The sequence below is a fragment of the Triplophysa rosa genome, linkage group LG22, assembly GCF_024868665.1.
Source record: "Triplophysa rosa linkage group LG22, Trosa_1v2, whole genome shotgun sequence".
Taxonomy (NCBI): domain Eukaryota; kingdom Metazoa; phylum Chordata; class Actinopteri; order Cypriniformes; family Nemacheilidae; genus Triplophysa; species Triplophysa rosa.
Genome location: NC_079911.1, coordinates 3,933,592 through 3,953,063, shown reverse-complemented (window position 1 = coordinate 3,953,063; position 19,472 = coordinate 3,933,592). Strand labels below are relative to the sequence as shown.

The following is a 19,472-nucleotide window of genomic DNA, read 5'->3' as shown; positions in this document are numbered from 1 at the left end:
AGAGAAGATACTTAAGAGATCACTGAATGGACCATTTTATTGTTTTAAAACAAGAATCTACTAACAACATACAAACAACAAGGTCACTAGGCTAATGGTAGAACTGTCAGTTTTCCTTTTGGCTTTACCAGCAAATCTTTGAAGTCCCCCTGTGGTCGATAATTTTATCATTTAAAATTAATCTTCGATAATTAAAATGACATATTTAAAGTTTTTTTCTTGTGAAATTTCTTTTTCCTGTTTCAAAGTAGCTTGAATATAACTCTACACCTCAGCTTTATTAAGTTTACAGAAAAACATGAATATGCAAATGGCAGTTTAGAAACTGCTAAAACTGAAAGTGAAACTGAGAGCTGACACAGCAGTGCTGCGATTGTTTCAGCCCAAATCTATGCGCCATCTTTACATATTTATGCTTCAAACTGCTGATCCACGGCACCAAATGAGTTGATGTGACTGTTGACATTACGACTTTCATATAGTAATCCATAGTATAGGATATATAGTATAATATAGGAATAATAATATAAGATAATATAGTAAAGGGTCTATCATTTTTGGGTTTCATAATTTGTCCTGAGGGGCACACTCTTGTATCTTGCTTTACTATGGTCAAATACCCTTACTTTTCCATTGGTAATCTCATGTTAACATGCGCCGACCAGTCTCCATCTCGGGTCTTCACATAAAACGGCTCCTCCCCATGATTATGCAGTCTTTACAACTACCAATCATAGGAATATAGGGCGTTACCTTCCCCGAGGCCACTTGTCTCACTGTGAAGCTCGGGCGAGCTGCTTGAGTTTGGGGCATCTGACCTTTCTTCTCCATTGGATCCATCAATGTTTTTGTCTACAATACCTCATAAAATTTAACTACTTTTATCACGTCGGTAGTATATTTGCCATATAAAGCATCTATAGTAAATCTTCTTTTTTCCAGTCCTGGTGGGCGTTCAAATCTTGATATAAGTCTTTTACCACTGGGTGGAGAACTTTCAACTTGCTTTTGTGTTGTTGGAACACTTCAGTGGTAATACTAACAATCAGTTCAAACGATCTAACACAATATTTGATCGTTCCATCGTTCCATCATTATCAACTTTCTAAAGTCTTGTCCTATTTTTCCTGCTACAACTTTTTGTGAATATTAATTTCCAATGTTTCTCTCGATATACAGTTTTCTTGCCATCAAGAAATAGTAACCCTAACCATACATTTTCCTTGGTCGATTCCAATGTCATTTCTGCAAACATGTGAGTGGATTCTTACAATAGTCTATTTATCCCCTGATTTAGAACTATACACAAGTCGTCTGACGCAATCAGCGAAGAGCATACGAAACTGGACGTGGACTTCAGGCTTTCTACCTTGGCTATGTTCTTGTTTGCTAGTATGTAAATTGCCTGGATGTTTTAGTGAGCGATCTGGTCATGTCATTCTCCTGATAATCTCGCCGATTATGCTTAATAAGATGATATATGTAAGGTCATGTAAACGCGTAAAACGGTTTTCTTTTATCGGGGAAAGGTCATAAACAGCTTAAGCCAAATACTCCGCGCTGCATGTCAACGCCTTTACCGGTTTTCTCTCAGTTTTGTTTATGTGCACATGTCTGAAAGCGCAGTAGTAAAAGTCCCAAATGGAAGTAATATTAAAATAACGTATAAAAGTCCGCTCTGGAATCATGCAGTTGATGTAGAAACATCAAAATGAAGAACTATTGTTGCATATGCAGGTACATGAGAAGAGATATAAAAATACAGCTTCTGACAGTTTTCCCGCTGCATTTTTAATTACTAAACAGACTATCGACAATGACGTCACTGCATGCGAGAAACCCGGCAAGTCTCAAACTTCCGTGTAAACGCGGTTTTCTGCGTAGCCGGTTTATTACTATGCATGTAAACACGTGAAAGCAGGTTTCTTTTTAAGCTGATTTTTGATAGATATCCGTTTATTTTGTGCATGTGAACGCGCTCATTATCATCATCATCATGTTTGTGTGTTAGTGTGTCCCAGAGGATTAAAAATACAATATACATTTCTGACCTTGTGTAGTTCCACAACTGATAACATAAAACATATATAAGACAATACAACATTTATTGTAGCTGTCATAAAATTTACTGATGACTTAACTTTAGACAGGGAAGTTCAAGCATGTCATTAATGTTAGATTTCTCTCTAAATTAAATATGACAGGTAAGAATTAAGTAACATGAGATCATCTAAGGTTATAATAACATCACCGTTTCTCAGGAGGTACACATAACGTTAAATACAAAAATATATTATCAATTAAATGAATTCAGCAAATTAATTTAATAAGCTCATTCTAACATAGTGTACATCTCCAGCTGTAAAGACTACTAGTGGTCATATTAGAAGTACCTACCTGGATTACTTACCTGCCTCATCTCCATCTCCGCTCCGTCTGCGTCTCCATTGCTCCTAACCCTCCATTCCAAAAGATTCGAAGTGTGTGTATTTGTGTCTATTTCAAAGCCCTTTCAATATAAGCAGTAGACTCATATGTTCACAGCTGCGAACAAGAGCTTGTGTCTCTCCACTTGTAGACTGCTCAATATACAGTAGTACAACCTGTCCTGTGGATTATCTGTCTTGTTCTCAGACACATGTTCGAAGGCCTTCATGAAAGAAATATAGGTGGGATGATCTCAAGAGAACATAGGCACATCTCTTTGCGGTAACTCCGAGGTAGCCATCTCGTCTTGGTGGCCAGAAATATCACAGGCATATAGTATATCATTCACACCAGTCAAATCTGCCAACTCAAAAAAGTCCATCACATAGTCCTTGATGGGCCAATCTCCTTGACGGAGACACATAATTTGTGTTGCTAGACTCATAGTTGGTTGGTCGTTCTGTCACATGTGAGCCAGGACAAGGAGGAGCTAAAATCCAAATGCAAGCACAAAAGCTTTTCAAAACACAAACACAGATAATCCACACCATGAACCAGGGTACAATCCGCATCGATGATTCAGGAACATAATCCACGCAGAGTACAATCCACATAGGGGAATTGGAACAGTGGTTCCATGAACTGGTTCCAGTGGTTCCAGCTGGAGATGAACATCGGGACGTGGTGTACAGATACAACAGTGATGAAGAAGATGTGCTGTCTCGAACTAGAAGCACTCTTCATTAACTGTAAGCCCTTTTACTCGCCGCGATTGTTTTCCTCGTTCATTCTCGTATGTGTTTACATTCCACCACAAGCGCACGTGAGCGTGGCGTTACAACAGCTCGCCGATCACATCATGGACACTGAGCAACAACATCCGGACTCTGTTATTATTATTCTTGGCGACTTTAATCAGGCAAAACTTACACTCGAGCTGCCAAAATACAGACAACACATCACATGCCCTACCAGAGACAAAAATATTTTGGACCATTGCTACACCACAATAAAGAATGCATATCGCTCTGTCCCTAGAGCAGCTTTAGGACTGTCTGATCACTGCCTGGTTCACCGTATCCCAGCCTACAGGCAGTAACTAAAAGCTGCCAAACCTGTTAAAGGACTGTTAAAAGATGGACCAACGAAACAGAGCGGGCCTTACAAGCCTGTTTCGAGTGCACCGATTGGAGTGTTTTTGAAGCTGCTACCAGCGATCTGGACGAGCTCACAGAGACTTTAACATCATACATCAGTTTCTGTGAGGATTTGTGCATTCCTACCAGGACTTCCTTAAAATACAACAATGATAAACCATGGTTCTCAGCAAAACTCAGACAGATTCGCCAAGCCAAGGAGGATGCCTACAGAAAAGGGGACAAAGTCTTGTACAAGCAGGCTAGGAACACATTGACAAAGGAGATCAGAGTGGCTAAGAGAAACTACTCTAAAAAGTTGGAAAACCGTTTTTCAGCCAACGACCATGCATCTGCGTGGAAAGGCCTTAAAGACATCACCAACTACAAGCCTCCATCCCCCAATTTTGCAGGCAATCAACACCTGGTCAATGATCTGAATGACTTTTACTGCAGATTTGAAAATGCTAATTTTACACCTCACACCAACTCTGACATTCTCTCTACACAACACCTATCACCTTCAGTCACCCCACCTCCTGCACTTCAGATCAGTGAAGAGGATGTGTGCCGAGTCTTTAGGAAACAAAAGACAAGAAAAGCACCAGGCCCAGATGGTATCTCCCCAGCCTGTCTTAAAAGCTGTGCTATTCAACTGGCCTTCATATTCTCACAGATCTTCAACAGATCACTGGAGCTGTGCACAGTTCCTTCTTGTTTCAAGCGCTCCACCATAATCCCCATCCCAAAGAAACCCAAAATCACAGGACTGATGACTACAGACCCGTCGCTCTCACATCTGTGGTCATGAAGTCATTCGAGAGACTGGTACTGGCTTATCTGAAGGACATCACAGAACCCTTACTAGACCCCCTGTAGTTTGCCTACAGAGCAAACAGGTCTGTTGAGGATGCAGTTAACATGGGGCTGCATTTTGTCCTGAAACATCTGGATAGACCAGGGACCTATGTGAGGATCCTGTTTGTGGACTTCAGCTCTGCTTTCAACACCATCATCCCATCACTGCTCCAGACAAAGTTAACCCAGCTATCTGTTCCTGGCTCTATCTGTCAGTGGATCACCGGCTTTCTGACAGACAGGCAGCAGTTAGTGAGAATGGGGAAACTCAAATCCAGCACCCGCACAATCAGCACTGGCGCCCCCCAGAGGTGCGTTCTCTCCCCACTGCTCTTCTCCCTGTACACAAATGACTGCACTGCCCAGGACCCTTCTGTCATACTTCTGAAGTTCGCAGATGACACCACACTCATTGGCCTCATCCAGGATGGTGATGAGTCTGCGTACAGACAGGAGGCTGAGCAGCTGGCTGTCTGGTGCAGTCATAACAACTTGGAGCTGAACACTCTTAAAACAGTGGAGACGATTGTGGACTTCAGGAGAAACCCGCCTGCACTCCCCCCTCTCACCATCATGAAGAGCACTGTGGCAGCAGTGGAGTCATTCAGGTTCCTGGGCACCACCATCTCTCAGAACCCGAAGTGGGACAATCACATTGGCTCCATTGCTAAAAAAGCCCAGCAAAGGTTGTACTTCTTACATCAGCTGAAGAAGTTCAACCTACCACAAACTCTATTAAAACAGTTTTACTCAGCTGTCATAAAGTCTGTCCTCTGCACATCCATCACTGTCTGGTTTGGCTCAGCCACAAAGTCAGACATCAGAAGACTACAGAGGACGGTTCGGACTGCTGAGAAGATCATTGGTGCTCCCCTGCCCACCCTCCAAGAACTGTATACATCCAGAGTGAGGAAAAGGGCTCAGAAAATCACCCTGGACCTCTCACATCCAAGCCATCATCTCTTCACAATGCTGCCTCTGGTCGGCGCTACAGAGCACTGAGCACCAAAACAACCAGACACAAAAACAGCTTCTTCCCTCAGGCCATCTACCTCTTGAACAGTTAAATGTTTTTACACACCGTGCAATTAATAACTCTGTGCAATAATAGATTCAAGTCCATCAATACTATACTCTACTGATCCATACCAGCATTCAACTACACCAGTCTACTATCCACACACTTTTTCTGAACTGTAGATATTCATCTCTAATTTTCTCGCCTGTGGTAAGCACATATCCTTGATGTAACATAGCTCCCTATTCCTAGTTAACATATGACTCCCATATTTCACCAATTCCTATCACGATACCACTTTAGACTCTTAACACCCTCCTCACTTAGTGTATCCTGTCCTGCTATCTCATATCGCTTCTTATCTCGTATTTATGTTCTTATATTTTGCTACTAAACCCTATAGGACCTCCTCTTCTTCACTTTATATCTAATTTGTACTGCTTCATACGGTTGTGTCTGATCGCCGTCTTCATCGATCGTCAGCTGCGCCTATCCACTCGAGACTCTCAAATTTATATATTAGCGCTTTTACACCTTTTACGAGGATTGCCGCTGTTTGTCGCAGCACGTCCCTTATCGCTCCCTCACCCTCACAGGCTACACGGGCCAAATTACCCACATTTGCACACGGAGCTTATCCGTCCAATTCCCGACAACGCCGAGTACTAAGCCTGAAACCGCGAACCTTCCTAGCCCACACATCATGTCCAAGACTTCTCTCTACACATTTGCACTAGGCCCGCGAACCCTCCCCCGCGCCGTCACCTAGGAAACCTTACCCAATCGAGAACAGGCGGGCCTAGGCTCATTCTACGCTCTTCCGGACTCCGTGCCGGACTCACGCAATTTTCCAATAACACATCACCCCAGACTTCTCGACCGGCCCCCCGTGCATCAGAGACTGGAATGCCGAACTTTTCCAGGTCTAATAACGAGCCGGTGGAAAACCATCAATACCCAGTCAATTAGCGTAACCCCTACCACTTCAGCCATTGCACCACAGTCCATTTTTAATCCGCCGCAATCGCGGTGAAACTATCTTTTCCAAATCACGTCCCCCGCCGCCCTGACAGCGGGTCGTCCAGTGCCTTCAATCTCTTACCACCTTCCTTCCAAACCCATCCATCCACGACCTTCCACACGCACATTTCATTGTTACAAAGCAGCTGTACATGAGACACATTGACTACAAGCAAAACAATCAAAGTTGTACCTGCAAAAACAAGAAAAGGTTGAAAACACAGAAGACAGACACACCCACACACAAAACACTCCACACACACCACCAACACACACAGACACACACACACACACACACACACACACACACACGTACGTACACAGACAAGTACGCACACACACACACGCTCAGTGAGAGCACACATTTAGGATAAAGGAGAGAGAAGCACAGGTCAAATATAACAGATAATAAATTCCTATATGCAATATTAATTAAGTAAAACTTTAAGATTCTAAAGCAGCCCCCCCGGTCAGGCAGATAGTGCAAAAACAGTATGCAAACGGTGGCGAGGAACCCAAAACTCTAATCGAGAAAAAAAACCTCAGGAGAACCCAGGCCCAACCAGGGGATTCCAGTTCCCCTCTGGCAAAAGCTGCTGCCTCTGCACAAGCTCCAGAGAACTTGCACAACAAGGCTAAATAAAATAAATAAACTTAATAATAAAATAAATTATAGTTTAAGATTATCATTAATAATCTAATAGCATTTGAAGTTTTGTGGTGAAGACATGTCAAGAGACCGCGTCCTTCTTTATCCAGCTCTATCATCTCAGCTCTTGTCAGGTCCCCACTTCCCATTCTCCGCTCTACCATCAGGTCAGGCCATGAACTGCATCCTGCTCGCTGTGGTAACCTTGGAACAATGAGACAAGACTGGCTGAGAGTAGAGTACTGTTCTGTACTCTTTGATGCAACAAGTACATCAGTTGTGTTTTTGGTTCCGGTTGATCTAACTAATGCAGCCTAAACCCTCTGAAGATTTATATTATGGAAGAGTAGTGTATGCAAGATTAAAAAGATGCGTCTTTAGTCTAGATTTAAACTGACAGAGTGTGTCTGCCTCCCGGACAGTGCAGGGAAGACTATTCCAAAGTTTAGGCGCTAGATAGGAAAAGGATCTACCACCTGCACTTGATTTTGAAATTCTAGGTATTACCAACTGACAGGACGCCTGAGAGCGTAATGCACGTGAAGGACTGTAATACAAAAGGAGTTCATTCAAGTACTGAGGAGCTAAACCATGTAAGGCTTTATAGGTAATAAGCAAGATTTTAAAGTTAACGCGATGCTTTATAGGTAACCAGTGCAAGGTTGACAGAACCGGGCTAATATGTTCATACTTTTTTGTACGTGTAAGAACTCGAGCTGCCGCGTTTTGGACCAATTGGAGTTTTTGTAATAAGCCTGCAGGGCAACCACCTAACAGTGCATTACAGTAATCTAGTCTTGATGTCATGAATGCATGAATTAACTTCTCTGCATCTGCGATTGACAGCATATGACGTAGTTTAGATATATTCTTAAAATGGAAAAATGCAGTACTGTTGTTGCTGTTTCTGTGTTCTGGATGCTCCTGTCACCAAAACAAATTCCTTGTATGTGCAAACATACTTGGCAATAAAGCTCTTTCTGATTCTGATTCTGAAACATAATCCACACAGAGTCCAGGAAAGGGTTTATGGGGAATGTAGTTCTGTGGTGGAATGGAATGGCAGAGTAAGTAAGCAGTGTCCTCTGGTGGAGCACATGGGCACTCCAGCTGGTGATCGTGACAACAATATTATCATTGCTATTTGTCTGAGAGGGGCACTTTTCATTATTTTTAAAAAGGGCAAAAGGGCTCAAGTCCTCAAAGCCCTGCCACAATGTCCCTGGCTAAATACAGTATATAAAGATTAGTAGCCAATAAGGCAGCACTGTAAGTATTTAAAAGAGAGCTAACATTTGTCTTTTGTAGAAAAGCTGTAAATAGTTTGTGATGCTATTGTCTATATGCTTTTTTTAAGGAGACTTTCCCCCGATTGTATATCCATCTTTTTCATTTTACTTTCCTATCACTTCATTGTAACATTATAAGCTACTTAATTATCAGTCCTGTGTGCAAAATATCTCCCGTTTTCTTTTTTAAAATATCCCTTGTGTGATTGCTTTTTTACGTTTTTCAAGAAAATACTCCTGTTCTTCATGGACACTGATCACAGTGTAATTATACTGTATATACTAATTACAATTTATGTACCCTTTAAATAGCTGTAGATGTCATTTAGGCATTCAAAAATGAATCAAGGTGCCATGAAGAACACAGGAAACAGTGTGATTGGATCCTCTCCTTCAGGCAATTCAGATAGCATTTTGCCTGTGTTCTGTCTGCATTTGCCTTTTCTTTGTCACTGTGTATTTTCACAAATATAAGTGTGTGTGCTTGCAGGGCCTTCTTCAAAATCCTTATAATATTGACTCAAACTGCAGAGAGGATCTTCAAGGCAATATCTTTCATACAGGTTAGTTTATTGCTACTACATTACATTACAATTAACAACGCTTAAAGTGCACAACATCATTTTTGTATATGTATACAAGTTTAATACAAGAAGGACTAAAATAATGTCATCAGACATTAAGAATAAAATACTTATTATATATACAGTATACAATAATTGTTTATATTCTGGAAGAAATGTTTTCTTTTAAAAATTATATCTCCCTTTGAAGTGGACTTTGTAACTTTGCAGACTCTTTTTTATTCTCAAGCAGCTACACTACGCACTAAATAAAAAATATATATATATATTGTTTATTGTTGTTTATTTTGGCTAACACATCAGGTAATGTTGAATTATCGTATTAAGAGTGGTTCTCAACAGGGGGGCCGTGGCCCACAAGGGGGCCCCATCTGGATTCCAAGATAATTATTATGTTAAAATAGACTAAATGAGCAATAAAAACTGTTAAAAAACTAAAAACCCAGATATTTCCTATTATTTTGGCATTTTATGATGAATGCACATTTTAATGTCAAGCTATGAAATATTTTATTGGGTAGAAATTGAGTTTTTGTCAGTGGGAGCCTATGAATATTGTTGAATACAATGGGGGACCTTGAAATAAAAAATGTTGAGAACCCCTGTATTAATACCCCTGTAGATAACAAGCATCAAAGATTGATTTCAGTCATTATTTTCAGAATTTAAGTCTTTCAAGATGCCCTTTCTCCGTCAATATGTGTGATATTTTCACAGCATGTACATTTTATGCATAAAACAGTAAATCATAAAAAATACAGTTGTCGGTGTCTGAACCTTCAACTGTTATTACCCAACTTTAATTTAGCCTAATATTTTTTCTTTTAAAATTGAGTAAAGTCATGTTTCTACAGAGGCTATGCCAATGGACACAAAGGTGTATGAGAGTCCATATGCAGACCCCGAAGAGCTGAGGTCAACTACAGTAAACCGGAGTGATCTGACACTTGAGGATGGAGAGTTGGGGTCAGGCAATTTTGGAACCGTCTTAAAAGGCATCTACCAAATGAAGAAGTCAGTCAACCAAGCTTGTCTAAAACATTCGAGTGTATTTTGAAAATTTTAAGAGCTATTTAAGAACTTTGGGGATAATCACACTGCACTCTGAAATGCTTGATTCTAATTGGCCAGTCACAAAATTCCAAGGTCAGTTTTGCACTCTGAAATGCTTGTTTCGGATTGGCCAGTCACAAAATTCCAAGGTCAGTTATTTCTCGACAACAACCATTCAAAACTAACAAAGTCATGGAGGTACTGCAAGTCATCTTAGCTGGTGCAGTTTAATATTACACATAAAATAAATAATTATATTATTGAATACACTATCCCTTACATTATACGGTATCCCTTAATGTCATAACTAGCTAATCAGAATCAAGTATTCCAGTGTGCCGTGTAATTAAAGTCATCAAGTTAATAAGTCAACAGACTTAGACCATGATGAGAATCATGCAAACTACTTTAGCAGCCCATGAAACATTACACATAGGAAAATGTTAAAAATAGATAGAGGACAGTCTGATTTTATGTCATAGCAAAATACCCAATCAGCCTACTATAGCGTGTTACTCTAATCTAATCCTTATAATTTCTGAACCTAAAAACAGATTTTCCCTCAAATTCCTGTGCTTATGCCATGGCAGACACATGCAATCATACATCAGACTTGATTTACCATTTTGAATTTATTTGAAAACCCACTTTTTTAATTTACTCCTAAACAAATTGTTCAGCTGTAAAAAGTTGTGTGTAGGCTTACATATATGGACACATCATAAAAAAGGAAAAGCATTCTAGGCATTTTTTGCAGTCATGAATTAGATGACACACAAGAAACAAACATTTGGCATAAAGATATGAAACTATGCATATCCCAAAGGTCACCAATAGGTCACCAATTAGTCGACTGCAATCCAGATCCATGCCTCTGCTTTGTTCCATCTGGACAACAGGACAATGAACCATTAAAAAATGTTATACTGTACAGTTTTAACACAACAAAGCAGTACATACTACATGCGTTAGTATGGTATACAGATTGAACAGATATGTTGACAAGATGTTGTAGCGCTGTTGTACATCTTTTCCAACCAAAAAATAGCCTTTGTTTTCATATTCCGCTTGAACCATTGCAACATTGTCATCATAACGTTTTTTTAATAGCTGAAAGATGTTTGTGTATTTCAATTTACAATAGGGTTGACAGTAGTTTTTCATAATTGACCAAGGACTTCATGTAGTTGATAAAGCAAAGATAAACAGTTTTTAAAACTCCATAGACTTTTCTAGTATTCATCGAGTGATATCTCTTGTCCCCATTTCCTTCCTAAATCCTGATTGAGATTCTTGCAAATCTCTATCTGTGTATATTTCTGAAACAGCCAGGAACTCTAGGTGGCGCTTTTAAGGTCAGCCGCATGAACACTGACCTGCTCCACAACCGCTTGTTTTTAGCATTTTAAACTATTTTAACTTAACATTTGCCTGGGAATGCTTGAATAGACCATTTACTGATGTGATTACTTGCCTATATTGTAAATCAGGATATGTGGATAGAAATTATTTTAGGAGATTTTTGATGGATTCTAGCCAATGTAGCCTACGTTTACATATGGATGAATGATGCCTCCCACTTCTATTATTCAGACAACTGCATGGTTTCTCCTTTTAACAAAATGGTGCTACTTGGATATGAACGAAATCATGAACGTAACCATGAACGTCTAAGAAGCTTGAAAAGATATGCACCTCCTTTGACTCGGGAGGGTGGGTATGCATAATTGAGGCTAACGGGGAACATGGACACACTGGACAAGACGGGGAGCCTCCAGGACGGTGCTACCGGCACCGGGGTTCCGGGGATCCATGGGGGTGCCAGTAGCTCAGGTGGCCATGGTGGTGTGGGCAACCGGGAACCTAACAGCCATCGTGGCCATGACACTGGCATTGGGAGAGCCGGGGGCGACAGCCACCATGGCCGTGACGTTGGAACAGGGGGAGCCAGGGATAACGGCCACCGTGGCTGTGACGGAGGAGACGGAGAGTCAGGGGTGACTGTGGCTGTGACGCATGAGACGGCCGCCATGGCTGTGACGTTGGAACAGGGGGAGCCAGGGATGACGGCCGCCATGGCTGTGACGGAGAGTCAGGGATGACTGTGGCGTGGCTGTGACGGATGAGACGGGAGAGTCAGGGGTGATGGCATACCGAGGGCGCTTGCAGCCACCGCGGTGGAGTCCAAGGGAAACTCAAGAGTGGAGTCCAGGGGACACTCGGGAGCGGGGTCCAGGGGAAACTCGGGAGCGAAGTCCAGGGGAAACTCAGGAGACTTTGAAAAAGTCAGCGTTGTGTCCCCTTTAAAAAATAGAGAGTCGAACTCCTGCAATACCTGATCCAGGTCCAGGGGAAGCTTGGGTGAGTGTCGAGGCACCGGCTCGGGATGAGCCGCGGAGTGCCTGATCCGGGAGATTCGCGGCATCCACGCTGTTCTGTACGGCGGCGGGGCTCAGAGGCGGAGAAACCGAGCAGAGATGCAGGCGGGCTCATGAAGCTCAGGAGTGGAAAGGCGTGGAGTGGTGGAGGACTCTGGCGTGGGCTCAAGGTGAGCCGGAGCTGAAGCGTTCAATGGGTTTTGGATTGGACCGGATGGGTTTTATTCATTTTGTTCTTAATAACCTTGTCCACATAAAAATGAGAGCCATTTTGTTCGAGGACAAAATTAATAAAATCCACCAAGGGCACGGAACAGAGACCAGGAGACAGGCAGCGGAACAGGTTGTCATCCAGCCTCATCCTAATACACGCATTGAGCATTCGATCGCCCCAGCTCACCTGACGAGCAAGGTCAAAAAACCACAGACGGCAGACAAGAACAATCCAACAAAGGTATGTTTATTATACAGATCCAAGAGATACATACATTCCTGAAACACAACAGTAGACACGACAAAGAACAAAGGAACAGTATAAATAGTGTCCAGATGATGAGGCTGATAATGGGCAGGTGCAGGGATCGCCGACGAGGGACAAGTGAGGGACCGTGGAGGATCGTGGGAAGTGAAGTCCTTGGGGAAAACACGGGGAGAAACAGAGGGAACCGTGAAACTATGCCTGGTTTTCTTCTATCCAATGTGCACTCTTTGTGACATAAAGGTGATGAGCTGCACAGTGTAGCAGTGAATAATAATGCAAAAGTTATTGATGTATCAAAGAATTGGATAAATGCTGGTATTCCAGATTCAACTGTAATTATTCCAGGATATACAATACATCGGCGGGATCGTGAGGGCAGCAGGGAAGGAGGAGTTGCATTCTATGTTTGTAACAGCATCACTCACACTCGACTGACTCACCTAGAAGAGGACAAATATGAAGTATTGTGGGTCTGGCTATGTCCCAGTCATCTTCCTCAAGGTTTGAATTGTATTATTGTTGCTGTGCTGTATTTTCCACAACAATCATCAGCAATGGCACAACCTGATTTATTAATTACCCAGTACCTGGATCGCTGTCTCAGAAATGTTGAATGCAATTACCAGCAGGCCGCTATTGTCATACTTGGTGATAATAATAAGTATAAGTCTGAAACCATCTGCAGAAGATTTGGTCTGAAACAGATTGTGGTTGGAGCAACAAGGAAAGACAGTCAATTAGACTCAATATTTACTAACATCTCCTCCATGTATGAGTCACCAGAGCATTTGCCTCCTGTTGGTTCCTCTGACCATAAGACTGTTCTGCTAAACGCTGAAGATTGGCCTGTTAAGTCTATTAAGCACATTTATTGCAGAATACGTACCCCCGAAACACACAGGCAACTGGGCCTTCTCTTGATCACTACTGATTTTTCTCCCATTCACTTGGACCCTGAGGTCCGATGATTAGCTCAATTTTGGATAAAACAGTTCCGCTAAAGAAAATTTCTATCACAAATAATAACAAGCCATGGATGACTGTACAAATGAAGGATCTGATTAAAGATAGAGATCAATGCTCTGGTGATAAATCATCTTTTAAAAAGAATTTAAACTCAATTATTGCCAAAAAAATTAAGAATGCAAAGAAACAATATTACAAGCATGAGGTGGAGGAATTGCGAGGTACTAAGCCTAAACAATGGTTTATGTCTGTGAAGGCTTTAATGGGGATGGGAGGACACAAGAATGAGGCAATGTCTATGGAGAATAGCAGAGTACAACAAGAGTGTGACACCTTGGCTAAGCATTTCCCTTCTGTATGGGATAATGTGAGCCATATCTCTCCAATAAGTTGTCCAACTGTAGTGTTCCTTTTCTGAGTATAGGACAAGTCAAGACCAAACTTTGTAAAGTGAATGCAGCAAAGGCGTCCGGTACTGATGATATTCCTCCTTGGGTCATTAAGACTTTTTATGAGGAGATATCTCCAGTGCTATGGGATCTCTTTAATTAAGTGTATGAAGGAATTCTTAGAGATGCCATTCTGGAAGATGTAGCTAATAGATCAACTGACACTGTTCTAATTCATATTTTACAACATTGGCACGATGCACTCAATAGCAACCCTAAAGTGGATATTCATGCTGTCTTTGTTGATTTTACTCGAGCTTTTGATGCAATTGATCACTGTCAACTGCTTCATGCTTTAACCGACATGAATGTTAGACGTCCACTTTGGCTTAGTGTAAGAAACTATCTTAGTAACAGAGAGCAAAAGTTGAAGTTTGGTTCAAATGTGTCCTATTCCTTTATAATTCCGGCTGGTGTTCCGCAGGGTGGACTTTTATCCCCTCTGCTTTTTGTCATTTGCATTAACATCTTGGATTCACATTTGCCTTCTTCAGGAATCACAGTGAAATATGCCTATGATTTAACAATCACTGAGCTCTTAATGGGATCTTTACCTGGGCTAACTCAGAAGGCATTGGATTCAGTGTCTCGGCTTTGATGGGGGCAAGAATTTACTTTAGATATGAATGGGGCTAAGACAGTGGACATGATCATCAGTGCTAGGAAATGTGATAACATTCCCTGTCCTTCCTCACCTGTCATTTCAGGACAGGCAATTAGTAGAGTATCCACTTTTAAGCTACTTGGAGTAACATTTCTTCTAATTTGTCATGGGATGCCCACAACAAGTACATGATTATGAAGGTGCGCCCTAGAATCTATTATCTGGGTGTTGCAAAAAAGATTCTTTGTGATGTTCTATCACAAATTTATTTGACTTTTATTCAACCAGTTCTTGAATATGCTAGCCCAGCCTAGGGCGGAATACCCAAAGGTCTCCCTGATGAGCTAGAGAGGATCCAAAAACATTGTTGCCAGATAATAGGTCTCTCAACTGCCACATTTCCATTACTGAGTGAGAGGCGTGATGAGGCTACAACACGTACTTTTACCAAATTACTTAAGGACAGTTCATCACCACTGCATTGTTTCCTGACTGTGGCTCCAACACCTGCTTATCTACTAATAGGGAATTTGTTATGCCCAGGAGTAAAACAAAAAAGCATGAACTGTCCTTTATTCCTCGTGCTCTTAAATTGTTTTCCCGGGAGCACTTTGACCAATGCACATTCGGTTTGTACGGTTGGGCAAAAAAGTGCATGTCTTCCTCAATATTGAAATCATCAGGAATTTTGATCTACTTTATCAACTGACCATGGCTACAGTGTTAGGGTCCATGTGCGGTTTAAGATAATCAATCCAAATTGTCAGGCAGAAAGACAAAGTAATTACAATAACAGTGAACTTAACCCAAAAAGACAGCCCAACCAGGCAAACAGAATGAAGGTTTATCCAAAAATCAAATATTGCAGTGACACAGACAATGATCATAACAAGGATCAATAACAATAGAAAAGTATGTTTGGCATGGTGGGGTTTAAATATGGTTGCATACTGTACATGAAGTACAAAATGAACTGTCTATGGGTAATCCCCAGGAGAGGGTTCTCTCTGGCAGTCAGGTAAAAGGGTGAGCTCCCCAATCAGTACACTAACCCAAATCAGTTAAATCATTATCATAAGCTTACTGTTGCTAATTGGGTTGTGCTTGCTTTATGTTCATTTTTAATTTGCAGCAAATTTGGTTTGTTCAGTACCAAACTGAGATCCAAAGCATGTGAAAATCTATAGTCCTCAATAATGACTGCTGCAATGACACAGCAACGTACCAATAGAGTTGCATCTGTTTTTCAGGACACAAAAGGTTGTGGCTGTGAAGATTCTGAAGAACGAAGATAATAACACAGCAGTGAAGGAGGAGATGTTGCGAGAGGCAAGTGTCATGCAGCAGCTGGATAATCCCTACATCGTACGCATGATTGGCATCTGCGAAGCTGAAAACCTCATGCTTGTCATGGAGCTTGCTGAGCTGGGCCCACTGCACAAGTTCTTACAGAAGAACAAGTGAGTCACAGTGGCAATAACATTATGCATAAAGTCACAGCTGATGCTTTACAAAGTACATTTACAATAATGCACAGCTTCCTGTACATGAACACTTAAAGGGTAATAAAGGTAATAACATTTAAGGACACAGTTTTCATCGGTTTGTTATTTTTTAAGGCAAATTCATTAAGTTCCATCCTTTAACTTAAATATTCAGTCCAACGTAAACAATGTAAATGAAGTGTTTTTGGCTGCTATTAATCTGGTTTATAATAACTACTGTAGAGAACAGCTGATCAGTAGCATTCCTATGAATCTTAATTGAACCTAAACGTAATAAGTTAATTTTAGAAAAATGTTATGTGAAATCAACAACTGAAGCAAAACTCTTATCTGAATAAGTTATTTTAACTCTAATGATTTAATTTTATGTCTATGGTTGACAACAAATTATAAGCTAGTAACTAGGTTATTTTCCAAGAAATTGCTTTAAAGGAACACTTCTCCGGAGAAAATAAGTTAGCATATATTTTACTCACCCACAAGCCATCCCAGGTGTTTATAACCTTCTTCTTTGAACGGACCACAGTCAGAGTTATTGTCATGGCAGAGCCTCTTGTTTTGTGTGGAGAGAAACATATTATTGTCGGTCACGACATAATATGCGTTCTCTCCGGTCTCATCTATGGCCCCGCCCCTCTCGTTCCCTCGTTTAGCTTTCCATTAGTGTTTCATTCCCCGCACCTGCCTTGTGTTAATTATCCTTTGTTAGTTCCCCTGTATTATGCCATTGTGTCTTCTGTCCTGTGCTCGTTCGTTTTGTACCATTTGCTTCATGTCTTTGAAGACATTACGTCTTGTTCCTATTCATGATTCTCAATCGAAGTCTAGTCTAGTCTATGTTAGTTTATACCAAGTGTTGTCATAGTCCAGTCTTAGGGCAGATAAAGATTTATAATACAACAAATGTATTATATTTGGTTATAATAATAATAATAATTTAGTTTTTTCATGTAACTTTAACGGATTACAGTTACCAACTGTAACAGTTTTCCTCTGTTACTCCCTAACCCTGTTATTAGCTATACTACACTATGACATCAAAGCAGCAGACTGGGAAAATTGCCCATATTGCACTTTAAAGAACCGTCCAAAAAAATTTACATGAAAAATATGAACTGGAATAGAACATATTGCCCATAAAAATGTTATTTTGTCATAATATAACTACTTTTAATGTCCATCAATAAGGAAAGATGTTTGCCCCCATTATAATGTAGTCAACATCTACTAGCAAGGTGTTACTGGTAAATCATTTTTTTGATAATCCACAGTATTCCACAGGTATTTTATGAAAGTGTTTGTACTCTGAATGGATTATTTGTTTTAAGAAAATGACAAACAATAGTAATAAATTGTTAAGTATTTATAAAAACTGAATTAAGTAATAAAAGCTTTTGTTTTGTGTTTACATGTAAGACACATCTCTGGGAAGAACATTACTGAACTGGTTCATCAGGTTTCTATGGGTATGAAATATCTGGAAGAGCACAACTTTGTTCACAGAGATCTGGCAGCCAGGAATGTGCTTTTAGTTACTCAGCACTATGCCAAGATCAGTGACTTTGGACTCTCTAAAGCCCTTACAGAAGATGAGAACTATTACAAGGTATTATATCTCAGTCAGCTGATGCTATAAGTAAACAGGTTTTTTAATAGTCGATGGTTCACATAATGGCAATATGTGTAATTAAAGCAACACTATAGAACATTTGCTTACGGGTTCTCCCATGTGGTTGTAACGGTTTCAGCACCACCGGCAACGCCCCCCATGTCGTCACCGCCAGCTCGCTTCACCCGTTCCCTCTCCCCGGAGTTCTGAACTCAGTTTCCCAGCATGCACCGCACATCCACCATTTTTGATTAGTCCACACCTGCATCACATCATCAGGATTCTATTTAAGTTTGCACCTTTTTGTTCTTCCCTGTTCAGTCTTGTTGTCTTCACTGCAATTCTTTACCCCGATAAGTATACTTACCTGTTTTTGAAATACTTACCTGTTTTGGGATATTCCTGTTTTTTGAAATACTTACCTGTTTTTGGATATTCCTGTTTTTTTAAATACTTACCTGTTTTTGGATATTCCTGTTTTTTGAAATACTTACCTGTTTTTGGATATTCCTGTTTTTTAAATACTTACCTGTTTTTGGATATTCCTGTTTTTGAAATACTTACCTGTTTTTGGATATTCCTGTTTTTGAAATAAACTCCTTTTTCTTATCTACCTCCGTGGTGTGCTCTCCGTCTACCAGAACCCTGACAGTAGACTGAACCGACACCATGACCACACGACAGACTTCTCCCGGTCCTTCACCTCCAGCTCCCTCTGATCCCCTCTCTGAACTGGTCACCCTACTCCGGAACCAACCCGCACCTGCACTCCTTCCGTCTAACCCACCATCGGCGTCTAGTCCCATGGCCCTACCCAACCGATATACTGGCTCCGTGGAGGAGTGTAGCGGGTTCTGTCTCTTATGTGAGCTCTACATACAGTTGCACCCCAGTCAATTCTCCACGGACAAATCCAAGGTAGCCTTCATCATCTCCCTCCTGAGCGGTAAGGCCCTGAACTGGGCATACGGGATTTGGCAGGCCGGAGGACCACTTACCACTAATCTGAAGTCTTTTCTTGAGCACTTTAAAGGGGTCTTTGGCCAAGCAATGGATTACCTTTCGGTGCACGATCTACTGCTGAGGCTTCGACAAGGATGCCTTTCAGTGGCGGATTATGCCCTCCAGTTCCGCACCCTTGCGGCGACCAGTGGATGGAATGAGCCGGCGCTTGTCTCGGTCTACCGCCAAGGGCTACAGAACTCGATCCGATTACACATGGCCATCTACGATGACTCGGTCGGTCTGGAGGCTCTCATACAACGATCCATTAGTATCGCCCAACGTCTGTCAGCCTGTTCGCCGTCATCACCCGGTACATTTCCTCCACGGGTTACGACCTCTGCTTCCCGGACTCCTTCAGACCCAGAACATATGGATGTGGATCGTTTTCGACTATGTCCTGAGGAACGTACACGGAGGCGGAACCTTAACCTTTGTCTGTAC

The 19,472-nt window shown here is 41.3% G+C and overlaps 1 protein-coding gene across 6 annotated transcripts in view; it reads left to right on the top strand.

Moving 5' to 3' along the window:
• The window catches only part of syk (spleen tyrosine kinase), a 42,026-nt gene that overhangs the window by 13,377 nt on the left and 9,177 nt on the right, over positions 1 to 19,472 (top strand). For 4 of the 6 annotated variants that reach the window (XM_057321897.1, XM_057321899.1, XM_057321898.1 and 1 more), the window contains 5 exons: positions 8,888 to 8,960; positions 9,836 to 9,995; positions 16,163 to 16,372; positions 17,834 to 18,023; positions 18,166 to 18,704. In XM_057321897.1, the coding sequence (XP_057177880.1) occupies positions 8,888 to 8,960; positions 9,836 to 9,995; positions 16,163 to 16,372; positions 17,834 to 18,023; positions 18,166 to 18,621 (1,089 nt within the window). In that variant the 3' untranslated portion in view covers positions 18,622 to 18,704. Of the gene's footprint in view, positions 1 to 8,887; positions 8,961 to 9,835; positions 9,996 to 16,162; positions 16,373 to 17,833; positions 18,024 to 18,165; positions 18,705 to 19,472 lie in introns of those variants that run through there. The other 2 variants (XM_057321902.1, XM_057321901.1) reach the window with 1 other exon arrangement.